The sequence below is a fragment of the Sminthopsis crassicaudata genome, chromosome 2 (genome assembly GCF_048593235.1).
Source record: "Sminthopsis crassicaudata isolate SCR6 chromosome 2, ASM4859323v1, whole genome shotgun sequence".
NCBI classification, from domain to species: Eukaryota; Metazoa; Chordata; class Mammalia; order Dasyuromorphia; family Dasyuridae; genus Sminthopsis; species Sminthopsis crassicaudata.
This window is the reverse complement of record NC_133618.1, coordinates 110,969,474-110,982,998: the sequence shown is the minus strand read 5'-3', so window position 1 is coordinate 110,982,998 and position 13,525 is coordinate 110,969,474. Positions and strand designations below refer to the sequence as shown.

Here is a 13,525-nt window from a genome sequence, read left to right as displayed (position 1 = left end):
ATTACAGTGAATGGAATATTAATGTAAAGATTGATAATTTTCTTTAATTTTTTTTTTTAATAGATTCATCTCTCAGAAGGGTTAATAAATGAAGCAGAGAAACTTCTTTGCTCCTTAGTGTGCTGGTTTACAGATCGACAGATTCGAATGAGATTCATTGAAGGCTGTCTAGAAAATTTAGCAAACAACAGGTAAGTATTAACTGACAATATTTTGTCTAGAAAATATGTAGAAGAGGTAATGTGTTATAACATTTAGAAAAGTGGCATTGAAATGAGGAAGTGGTTCAAGTGCCATCTCTGACACATCCTTGCTTATATGACCCTGGGCAAATCACTTAATTTCTTAGTGCTCTGCACAGCAAGAAATTAAATTTCAAAAAGGCAGTGATATTCATTGGTAGGGGGTATTCTATATTATTGTAATCACAGATGCAGGTCTTATCCCTAAGCCAACTATACTAATAGAATATAGCACATAAAAAAATGTATCATATGGAACTTTAATTTTTTTTATTTTGTAAATGTAATGAGCAGTCCAAACCTGTGATTTCCTTACTTTATTGTAAGAAATTTTTGTTGTGGAAATGCTTTTTCACCAATGAACAGCAGTGATTCATATGTAATTTACCATCTTAGATACCTATAATATTGAGAATTTAGATGGCTTGTTAATGAGCAGATAGCTAGTTTTTGTAAGAGGAAGGATTTCAACCTAGATTTTGTCACTCCAAGATCATCATGCTTTGAGGCCTCACTATAATTTTCATATTAGTTGTGATTGTCCTACTTCAAATTTGTTATCAATAACAAAAATTTCTTTAATTTCTTAATTTTTTTTTTCCAGACTCTCTTTTTATTTTTATTTTTTTTTTTCCATAAAGAAACAGGAAGAAATGCTACTCTTTTGGGAACACAAAACTATAGTGCTTCTGTTTTCTCCTTTTTTCTTTTTTTCTTTTCTTTCTTCTTCTTTTTTTTAAATATCATTTGAACTTATCAAATGTAAGGCAGGCTAAGTCACAAATAAAAATTAGGTTGTGATGTGTCTTAAATGTTTATAATAACCCCTATGTTCTATCCTATGGTAAGTTTTGTTTTGTTTTGTTTTGGTTTTTTTTGGTCCATTCTAACAGTATATAACCCACCTTTTTAAACTCTGCATAACTGAATGTAGAGGTCATAAAATTATGATTTATTATCACTAAATGTTTGATTCATATATCATGTACTTGCATATCCAGGGGCATTTAAAAGTTGAAATGGGTCACTACTAGAAAAAGTTAAAGAAGCCCTAGTAAAAACCCTGGTTTAAAAAAAAAATTGATTCTTGAAACAGTATCTGATCAAACTGATCACTCGTATCTAGATACCAATCAAAAAATTCTTGCTTTTGCAATTCAATGGCAGTGTTGGGGTTTTTTTTTTTGTTGTTGTTGTTGTTGTTGTTGTTGTGTTTTGTTTTGTTTTGTTTTGTTTTGTTTTGTTTTGTTTTGTTTTGTTTTGTTTTGTTTTCCAGTTTCTGGTTTCCCTCCGATTCTTCTGGTTTGATGATTTTTATTCCATTTCTTGACATAATAAAATTATGATATTTCACTAAAAGTTGGCAGTTCAGTTACTCCAGTAAATCAATTGGTGAATTTAATTGACATCTGGCATGAACTAGTAACAGTTCTAATTAAGTAATTTATCAGGCTACTTTGATATTTATTTTAATCTATATGTAGACTTTGGTGCATTGATGTTAAATATTTCACTTATTAGCCTTTTTAGGGCTTAGTTAGTGTATTTTTATTCATTTATGTATTGTGGAGGTAATTGGGGTTAAGTGACTTGCCCACAGTCATCCAGCCAGGAAGTATTATGTGTCTGAGAACAGATTAGAACTCAAGTCCTCCTGATTTCAGGGCTGATGCTCCATCTACTACACCAACTAGCTGCTCCCAGTTTACTTAGTTTAAAAGATAATTCCTGGAAGTTTTTTTTTTTTATTCATTGCTGAATGTGACTCCATTTTAGAGCTCCCTTTATAATTCCCTTACTTTTGTCTATGCAATTGAAAATTATTTTATAAAATTGTGGATCTTGCCATTACTTTTGAAAATTTGTATGTGCAATGAAAAGTACTCAACCCAAGATTTTCTGTTCAACCGAGAATTTTCAGCTTATATCTCTATCACTTTGTAGTAGACACATTATTTTCCCCTTAATATTTGCTCATTTAAAAAAATCATTAAAATTACATTTATTATTCTTTTTCTTTGTACAAGATGCTCATGCTTTCAATTTTCAAAGATATCCATGATACATTAAATGACACTGATGGATCTATATACTTGAACATTTCAGTAGTATCTTTCCTGCTGTTAATTTTGTAGTATTTATATCCTTTTGAAAGACCTAATTAGTGAATAGGAGAAAGTCTGCATCTTTTTCTTTATGCAGGTTATGTATAACCTGCCTTCAGATTGCTTTTGTAATCCAAAAATCTATTGAATATTGGTTGGTAGTGTTTATAAACCAACTACTGTGTTGGAAACACTATGTAAGAAACATTTGTTATTCTATATTCTAATAAGTTTTTGATATTTTTTCCCTGTATTTTAAAAACAAGTATCAAAAGCCACAGAAAATGTTTAATGTAAGGTAATTATCTTAATTCTTTAAAATCAGTTTAGTTTCTGTTCTTAAAGACCATTATATTGAAATGATAATTTTATGTATTTTATTGTATATTATGCTGCTATTATATTTTAAGATAAGAGTATTTGAGACATAGTACAGAATATTCTGAACTCACAAATTGACAGTATTGTACTTTTATTTTCATGTTATAATTATTTACCAAGCTATACTTTTTTTTTTAAAGATATAATACTTAAAGACTATAATTTCATGGACTATATATCTGGGTCTAACATATACCATATATTTATCATCTCTTTGACTTTATAAAATAACTGTAGTTTAAAAAAATTGCTAAAATTGTTTCCTCTTTATCTTTTTCAGATCTGTAGTAGTCTCACTTCGTCTTCTTCCAAAATTGTTTGGTACTTTCCAGCAATTTGGGAGCAGTTATGATACACATTGGATTACAATGTAAGTAAATACAGAATAATTACTGATTAATGAAATGAAGTTTTAGAGAGGATTTTTTGAGATCCTATGAATTCACAGATTAAGATATTGAAAATGACTTTTCTCAACATTGTTTTCTCTCAGTGGTCAGAACAGGATTAAAACAAAGTCTCTTGACTCTTCAAGTTCTGTGCTTTTTTTGTTATTAGTTTTTTTTAATGAATAATCTCTAGTTTCATTTTATTGGCCTTCTTGCCATTCTTCATTCTATAACTCCCATTTTTGTAATTTTGCACTACCTCCCTCCCTTATCTGGATTACTGTCCCTCCTCAGTTCCATTTCCCAGAACCTCTGCTTTGTACCAAAACTCAACCACTTCCTTCTTTTGTGTTCCTCTAAGGTTACCTTCCATTTACTCTGTGTTGTATGTATCTATTTGTATATATTTTTTTCCCTCCATTAGGTTTTAAAATTTTTTTGAGCAATAATTGCTTTTGCTTTTTTCTTAATCATCAATGCTTAGTATAACAGGTGACATAAATTAAGGGCTAAATAAATACTTGTTTGATTTATGTTATTTTTACATAATGTGAAGTATAAAAGTAATTTTAAACACAAATATTTCCTTTGACATGGTTATAATACTTATTAACATCATTTTTGGAACTAAGGTTCATAGATGTTAATTGACTTAATTTTCATAATGTCTGAAATGACAGTTGAATCTAGGCCTTTTTTGAATCAGTTTATCAGCCTTTTCTGTTTTATCATTCTGTACTTATAAAATAATTGTGAATCCACCAGGTTTTGATGACCATAAGGAAGAATCTTTATTCCCTGTCTTTTAAAAGGTTTTTTCTAGTCTGAAAGTCATTTCTAACCTTGTTACATCTTCTTTTTTGACATTTTACCACTTTGGTCTGCAGGTCTAGCTGTTGTCCATTCCGCTGTCAAAAGTGATCTGCTAAAAGTTAAAATCTGACCATATCATTTCCTATTCAGTAAACTTCAATAGTTCCTTATCATCTCTAGGATCAAGTATAAAATTCTATTTGGCTTTGAAAAAAACCCTTCACATCATAGAATCTATCTCTTCTTTTTCAGGGGAGAATAGAGTGAAATGGGGAGAAATTTGTAGTAGGCAGACCATTCAGCAGGTTGTGGGCAATAGTCTGTAAAGGAGGTAATGAGTCTGCACCTAGTATTGGCAGTGTCAGAAGAAAAAACAAGGGTGTAAGAGAGAGAGAGATAAAGAGATCTTAAAAGACTTGGCTGTCTTAGCACACCTAAAGCTCATAAAATAGTACTCTTTAAATATAATAACATCTGTTATGTTCCATGACAATGTTTTTCTATATTTTAATCTTGAAGACAACAGAATGAGCTTATTGTATTAGTATTATGAGGTAAAAAAAAATATATGTCTAATTATTAACACAAATTTGTTGAACCATTGTGATACATCTATATATAACCTATGTGAGTATAGAAATTATTTAAATTGACAATCTTAGCTAGATTTTGTCAGTTTATACAATTAATCATTTTTTATTATCCTTGTACTAGACTCATCAGTGCCCAAGAATAATGACTGCCACAGAAATTAATTGATCAGTTCTTTGAGTATTAGAGGGCTAGTTTGAGTTTTGGGGATTTTTGAAAAGTCAGTGGAGAATAAATAATTTCTCCAAGAAAAATAAATCTTAATGAAATGAAGCAGAACTCTTTTAAGTGTGGACTATATATTTTTTGGTGAGGCAGTTGAGGTTAAATGACTTGACCATGATCACATAGCTAAGGAATGTTTACATTTCTGAGGTTGGATTTAAACTGAATGTCCTCTTGACTCCAAGGCTGGTGTTCTATCCACTGTGCTACCTTGCTGCCTCTGTGGGACTGTATTGTGAGATGTATTAGGAATAACAAAGACAAAAAAACTCTTAAAATCTTCTAAACAAAGATAAACATGAATTTTTAAAAAATTGGTCAGGATGGTGGTTATGGGGGAGAAGAGAGGGAGCAGTAGAAAAGGAAAGGAATAGAAGTAGTAGTAGTAAAAACAAGGTTCATCATGAAACACTTCATGTAGTTATAAGATTTAAATAGAAATCTAAGATTCTGGCATAGAGATGAATTATGTGAAGAAATAGAAACAAAAGGTGTCAAATTCATAGAACATTTGACTAATACATAAGATTTTGAAATGTAGTATTACAAAACAAAGGCTAGAAATTAAAAGGGAGCCGGTTTGATAGATGGCCTTAAATGCCAACCTCCAAAATTTGTATTTTGCCTTAGAAATCATGGAAAGCCATTGAAAATTTTTGAATTCAGAATTTTGCACAAACTTGTGCCTTAGGAAGTTAATGTTCTTTTCTTTTTCTTTTCCTTTTTTTTTTTTTCCTGAGGCTAGGATTAAGTGACTTGCCCAGGGTCACACAGCTAGGAAATGTTAAGTGTCAGACCAAATTTGAACTCCGGTCCTCCTGAATTCAGGGCTGGTGCTCTATCCACTGTGCCACCTAGCTGCCCCAGGAAGTTAATTTTCAAATCTGCATGAGAATAGATTAGAGAAAGGGGACTCTAAAGTCAGAGAGACCAAACTAGGAAGCTTTTAAAGATGATAATGTGGCTGTGTGAATGGAGAGAAGGGCAAAGATATGCTAAGAGAAGATGTAAGAATATATGAAACATAGGATATGATATGTAAATGTAGAAGAGTATAGGATGACTATTAGGTTATATATTTGGGTGAATAGTAGGATGGTAGTACTCCCAATACAAGGAGTATATTTAGGGTAGAAAGTTGTGAGTTTCACTTTGGACATGATGAGTTAAAGATGTATTAAAGAATATTTCATAAAAGCTAACTTGCGGTCAATGGATGTATATAACTGGAATTCAAGATAAGTTAAAATTGCTTGTAGTCTTAGCAATCATATGGAAATGATATTTGGATGCACATAGAACTGTTGAGATCACTTAGAAGAGATAATGGCTTATTGGGTATAAGATATTGATAATAACCCAAGAACAGTTACCAAGGTATATTAATTATATAGGTGTGAGGAGAACCAGGAAAGAACAGTGTCATAAAAGCTAAGGCATGATACGATATCAAAGAGGAAGATGTGATTAATACTATTAAAAGCTAAAGTGAAGTCCAACAACCATATTTAAAGTTTGAGAAGTAACTTAATAGCATATGAAAATAATGAATATTAAAAAATTGCATGTAATTTTTTGGCAGAAAAACATAGGATTATAGGCAAGGTCAATTGATGATTTGTAATGGATAAGCTTAGATCTTTTTCTTTTTCCTCTACTTGTTATTTATTGTTATTAGATTATTTTTAATTGAATATATATGACATGTTTTTTTAATTGACTGAATCTGAGCTGGAATAATCAGTAAGTATAGTGAGAATGAATAAAAGAACTCAGATTAGATTCCAAGATATTATGAGATAGTTCATACAACTACTTGTATTAATTATCAAATTATTAATCAATATATTAATTCCAGCTTAAAATGCTTTTGGAGCTCACTTATTTTTGACTATTTATGGAAACGCCACAAAGAAAACTTAGATCTTCTTAAGTGATACAATTAGCATGGTTTGGTCTTAAGGACAAGGACCTTCTTTTTCTTAGAGAGTTGTAAAGGAGTGGATGACAGATAATTTGAAATGTGAAATAGAAGAGGAAAAAGAACTCTTCAAAGATTAATAGAATATTTAAATTCCTGATGTTTAATGTGTTTGTTATCACAAAAAAGTAAAATTATCCCCTTTTTTTTTTTTTTTTTTTTTTTTTAATAATTGGGCCAGGTGGGCAGAAAAAGAACTAAACATGATGAAGCTTTTCTTTGATAATTTGGTATACTACATTCAAGCTGTAAGAGAAGGGAGACATAAACATGCCCTGTAAGTATATATAGCATTGTATTTCATTATATGAACTTGTAAACCTATAAATTAATTCCTTTCCTCATTTTCAATAAACATAATTGACAATGTACTTTTCCGGTCTTTTTTACTCCTTCCCATCCCCCCTTCCCACTTTGTGATATTCCTATGACTTGTTACTTTGAGGAAAAAACATTAATCTTGCCAAGCAGAAATGAAAGTCCTGATGAAACTTTTTAAAAGAAGTTGTTCATTTTAAAGGCTTTAAGGTATTCAGTATACACCACAGTAAACCATTTTGGCAGGTCACCTAAACCAAATTAAGGTTAACCAAGTGGCCTCCAACCAAGCATGTGAAGACACTCCCCCAGCAGAATGAGTAGATGAAAAGTTTGTCTCAGTGTCCATGAAGGTGGCTAAAGCAGGTAATGTGGGATACTTAGAACTTGGCTAGACATCAATGATGCCAAAGTCATCTACTATATCCTGAGCCATTGCCAATCATCTTGGCTTGACTAGAAGAGAGAATGATGCCAGTGACTTTAACTCTGCTTCACTTAAATCCAAGTTACATGCAAGTCAAATATATCATTCATACTTTTTACAGTTTTTACACAACTCAAAATTATGTGTCAAAAGTCAAATGACAAAGTAGCAGAGGTAGATACACTAGGAGGTGTAGTCACAACTCTGCACACAGGCAACTAAAGCTATAGGCTATCTTCTTATTGGATTGAAGTAGTGGCAGGATTCAGTAGCCCCCTGGGTTTTTGAACCATCTTTTTAAAAGAATTGTTCTGCTTACTTCCTGGCATGAGGAAGGGATTAGGAACAGTGCTTTAAAAATTGTTTGTTTCACCCAACTCTGGCCTGCTTGCAGGTGGGAAGCAGAAATAAATTAGAAAAACTGTAAAGAAGATGTTTCTATGCACCATCAGTACATGGAATGTGTGCATGCTTATGGACAGCATGAAATCTAGTAGACCCAAAAGATGAAAAGTTCTTCTTGTGAAAGATGAAAGCTCATCGTAGCCCTAAATAATACAAAGCTGGCAAATTAAAAGCCAGTTTTTCTGAAATATGAGCTAGATACATTTCTCTGGAGTGGCCACAGTGAATCTTTGCAATTAAAACTAATCATTAACTTTGTATATCTACTTGGCAAAAGGAGTAAACAACAGACTCATGACACTGTGATTCTCACTTGCAGTAAGTGCACCAAGTAACCTTCATCATTGTGAATACTCCCACCATGCAAAGTCAGAAATTTTATAAAGATCTGGAGACTCATCATCAATGGGTCAAAAGAGGACAAGCTTATGATTCTTGGTGATTTAATTGTCAGCATATTAGAATACTTTTTCAAGTGTGAACAGTTTGTTGCTAACTTGCAGGGAAAGCTGAGCCAACATACAGTTTTGCAAAAGTGGAACAGAAAAGGAAGAGATAGCTTTAAGAGATTTGGTGTACACTAAATGCATTTACTCATCTGGCAACTTGTAAAATCAGGATTGGTTTTATAAAAGGATGGGGAAATTCAAAAGCTACTAAATGAAAAATAACACACTTTAAACACACCAGAGTTAAAACCAGCAGAATAGTTCATCTGTCTCATAAGAAGGCAGTGTTTAAAACACCATCAAAAGTAAAGTCCAAATAAAGGTTAGAACAATGCAGGATTCTTGGCTCAGTAAGAAGGCAGATGAAATTTAGTTTTATGATGATAGTAACAATTCAAAGCAATTTTATGATGCTTTGAAGGCCATTTATGGACCAAAGACCTATAGTGCCTCTCAACTACTCATGCTGATGGAGCCAATTGATCAGCGATAAGGAGATGATCCTAAAGTGGTGGGCTGAGCTTTCATATTATTCTTAATAAACTGTCATCAATGTATGCTGAAGCCATTGACCTTGTACTTCAGGTTGAAGTCATTTCCTCTCCAGACAAACTTGCAACAAAAAGAGGTTTTAAATGCCATTAAATGCCATTTAAATGTGGCAAAGTGCTTAATGCTGATTCTATTCCAGTAGAGATTTAAAGGGTATGGGGAAGCACAAATGCTCACACTAAAACAAATGAAAATATTCTCAGGTTATATGGCAAGTAGAAGTCGGCCCCCTAGGAGTTCAAGCATGTCTCTATTGTATATTTCTGTAAAGGAAAGTAAATAGATTGTCCTGTAACAGTTCCATAATAGGTTTCTCTCAATCATTGTTAGCAAAATTTTTGCTAGATGCTTATTAACAGGCTCTTCCTTTACCTGAAAGATGGTATTCTATCTGAGTGCCAATGTGGCTTCAGAAAGGACTGAAGAACAACTGTTATGGTGTTTGTTGCTCAGCAACTCCAGGAGAAATGCTAAGAGGCAGATATGCAACTTTCATTGGTGTAACCAAGAACAAAGCCTTTGATGTCAGTTGTGAGGGCTTATGGAAAATCATGACAGAATTTGGTTGCTTGGAGAAGTTCATTAGAATTGTAAGTCAGTGGAGGACAATTAACAATCAACCAACTTGTGTGTCCCTTATTCTATTAATGAGAAATCTGAGACCTATGGATATTAAGTAATAATTCTGCCACTGCCTGATTTATTTAAATTTTTTAATAGCTAGATTCAGGAATACAAAGGTACCCAACTTCCTAGGAAGGAAGGTATTACTTAACTAACTTAAAAATGATTGCATTTCTGAGCTTAATTTTAATTACATATGGTATGAAATAAAATACATTGGTGTAGAAAATAGCAGGATCAGGCTTAAAGATTTTTCACGGAAAAAAAATCAGCAAGGCCATCTAATAGATAGCTCCTCTCAATGAACAGATAAGGGAACTGAGGACCTTTTAAGTTTAACAACTTACCAAAAGTCAGAATTATAAGCATCAGAAGCTATAGCTGAAACCCTGTCCTCTGACTTTTAGAAACTGTCCTTTCCACTATACTATACTGCTTCATTGAACATACTCATCAACTGATTAACTTTTTTTTTTTTTTCAATATAGCACTATGCTCTGAGAAATATTATTATAAGGGTAATTTTAAGCCATACAATATGTTTTTCCTTTTTTGACACTTAAGACTTTCTTGTCCACTTCAGTTCTTGTGTAATTTGAAAGATTTGATTTTTCTTGTATAAGTTGAGATAATCTTAACAAAATTGAAATAAAATTTTATTATGTTAAATTTTTATTTTATATTAATATTTAATACTTGGATTTAATACTTTAAACTGAATTTGTTTTCTAACACTTTCTGAATATTTTCTATATGTGAAATTTAATTGGATGATACAAAGAATTTATTAAACTATTTCTAAAAAGTTTAATATAAAGGATTTTAAAATTATTTTAATGATTTTTTTTTTTTTTTTAAATATAGGTATAGTCACAGTGCAGAGGTTCAAGTTCGACTTCAATTCTTGACATGTGTTTTTTCCACTCTTGGATCACCAGATCATTTTAGTAAGTCTTAATTTAAAGATATTTTAATGATATTTGTTCTCATAACCTTATAGTGGAAGTTTTGTGTCTTTTACTTCCTTTTGAATGTTTGAAATAATCTTAGCATGTTATTGGGGCTTGGGAATTTAATTGTTGTTGTTTTATTTTAATAATTGTTATTTCCAGTCTAAATCTCCCTTCCCAGCATCTCCCTTCTCTGCCTAAGGAGAAGACCAAAACAAAATCTATTACAAATATGTATATTCATGGAAAACAAATTTCCCCATTAGCTTTTTTTTTTTTTTTTTTTTTTAAAGAAAAAAAACATTTGCTTCAGTTTTTACTCTAAATCAATTAGTTGTCTTAGTTGGAGATGTAGAGAATATTTCCTTAGGAGTCCTTTGAAAATGAAGTTGGGTGGTTGTGTTGATCAGACTTAGCCTTACTAAATTCTTTCACATTTGATTATCTTTATCATATAGCTGATACTGAGTAGATTGTTCTCTTTTTGCTTGCTTCAAATTTTATCTTTTCAAACAATTCTTACTAAGTTTTTCTGAAATAATTCCTTACAGTACAATGGTATTCTATTACAATGACATGCCATATAGCTTGTTTCATACCCAAAAGTGATAGGAAATTCAGTTTCCAATTCTTTGACATATCTAAAAGAGCTGTTATAGTTTTATACATAAGGTATTTTTCCTCTACTTTTGATCTTTTTGGAGTATAGCCCTAGTAGCAGAATTACTAAATTAATAGCTATGTACAACTTAATACCTTTTTCGCCTTAGTTCCAAAATGCTTTCCAGAATGTTTGGACTAGTTCACAGTTTCAGTATACCTATCTTTTCTGCATTTGTCATTTTCCTTTTCTGTCATCTTAGTAAATCTTTATGTGTGAAATAACTCAGGTTTTAATTTTAATTTAATTTGTGTGCTCTAACTTTTTGAGCATTCAGAGTTTTTTTTAGTGATAGCTTTTTATTTTCAAATTACATGCAGAGATAGTTTTCATCATTTATCCTTGCAAAACCTTGTGTTCCAGTTTTTTTTCCATTCATCCCATCCCATTCCCCTGGATAGCAAGCAATTCAATATAGCTTAAATATGTGCATTTCTTCTAAACATTTCCACATTTATTATGCTGCACAAGAAAAATGAGTTCAAAAAGGGGAAAAAAATGAGAAAGGAAAAAAAAAAGGAAGCAAACAACAACCAAAAAAAAATGTGAAAATACTACGTTGTGATCCACATTCAGTCCCCACAGTACTCTTTTTGGATGCAGATGGCTCTCTTCATCATAAGTCTATTGGAACTGGCCTGAATCATCTCATTATTAAAAAGAAACAAGTCAGTCACAGTTGATCATCACATAATCTTGTTCCTGTGTACAATGTTCTCTCTTGGTTCTACTCACTTCACTTAGCATCAGTTCATGTAAGTCTCTCTAGGCCTTTCTGAAATCAACATGCTGATCATTTCTTATAGAATAGTAATATTCCATTACATTCACATGCCATAGCTTATTCAATTATTCCCCAACTGAGGACCGTTCATTTAGTTTCCAGTGTATTGCCACTAGAAAAAGAGTTGCTATAAAGATTTTTGCATATGTAGGTCTTTTCCCCTTTTTTTCTGATCTCTTTGTGATAAAGACTCAGTAGAGGGGGGCAGCTAGGTGGCGCAGTGGATAGAGCACCAGCCCTGAATTCAGGAGGACCCGAGTTCAAATCTGGTCTCAGACACTTAGCACTTCCTAGCTGTGTGACCCTGGGCAAGTCACTTAACCCCAGCCTCAAAAAAAAAAAAAAAAAAAAAAAAAAAAAAGACAGTAGAGACACTTCTGGATCAAAAGGTATGCAGTTTGATAGTCCTTTGGGCATAGGTCCAAATTGTGCATTTTTATCTTATAGTTAATTGTTAGCTTTGATTTCTTTATCTGAGAACTGCCTATTGATATGCTTTGGATATTTATCAATTTGGGAATATTATTGTAAAGCATATTTATTGTTTGAAGACTAGTCTACTCTTTGTTTTCAGACTTGAAAACTTGACAGTACTACTTATGGAGTTACAAGTTCTTGGAATTGTCTTCCATTATTAGAGCACTAAAATGGATTATTACTATATTATAAGTGAAATGAGTCATTGTTGGAGACCTTTCATCTTATGCTGTGATCACTTTTATAAATTACGTTTTATGTAAACCATTTGCTTTTAAATCATAGTGTTTATCAGAGAGCACCTTCTATATTAATTCCCTCTCATAAGTCCAGTCAAGCAAAACCATAGTCAAATTTTAATTATAAATTTAATTTATATAGCCATTTATAAGTTATATAGTATTTTGTACACAACATTAAATTAATAACAGTATGCTGTTTACCCATATATGTGTGATTTAGAGAAATTGGGCATATTTAGAGAAATAAAATGACTTGCCTAAGGTTACAGAACTAATAAAGTTATCAACCAAAATATGGGGATCTTTAGGTAGGTATCAAGGCCACTTTATCTATTCATATTACGTTATAAATATTATTTGGTAATTTCCTGGGCTTGATACAATGTAAGCAAACAGAGGCATCTAAAGGACTCTTTCCCATCTCACAGTTTTTAAATCTAGATCTATTAGCTTTTTTAAAAAACTTTTGCATAATATTATTTCAATATAATTATTTTCCTTAGTGATCTTTTTTATTTTATTCCATCCATTTCAAAATATTTTTTCTGAGAAAGAGTTTCTAGGCTTTACTAGGGTATGCATAAATATAATGGAAATGAGGGTAGAGTATGACTCAAGAATAGATTAGAAAATTCTGGTCTTTAGTGAAATCTTAAGTTTTTGAACATTTTCCATGCTGATGGCATAAACATCTTTTTTATAGTTTGCTGAACATCAATAATCTCGGGACAATTGTGCCAAATCATCTTTTTATATATATATAATTTTTTTTTTTTTTTTTAAATCATTCATGGACTTTTGTTAGGATTATAAGGTGCTAATTCAGGTTGTTTAAACAATTCTCTAGCTCAGAATTCACACCTTTAATTCAGATCTTTAAAAGGACTCTTCTCCTTTTAAAGAAACCTG

General features: G+C 31.7%; 1 protein-coding gene across 3 annotated transcripts in view; it reads left to right on the top strand.

The window, feature by feature from the left end:
- USP34 (ubiquitin specific peptidase 34) overlaps positions 1-13,525 on the top strand; it is a 264,493-nt gene that overhangs the window by 125,853 nt on the left and 125,115 nt on the right. For all 3 annotated transcript variants that reach the window (XM_074287014.1, XM_074287013.1, XM_074287012.1), the window contains 4 exons: positions 64-191; positions 3,009-3,098; positions 6,909-7,004; positions 10,367-10,449. In XM_074287014.1, coding sequence (XP_074143115.1) covers positions 64-191; positions 3,009-3,098; positions 6,909-7,004; positions 10,367-10,449 — 397 coding nt within the window. The remainder of the gene's footprint in view (positions 1-63; positions 192-3,008; positions 3,099-6,908; positions 7,005-10,366; positions 10,450-13,525) is intronic.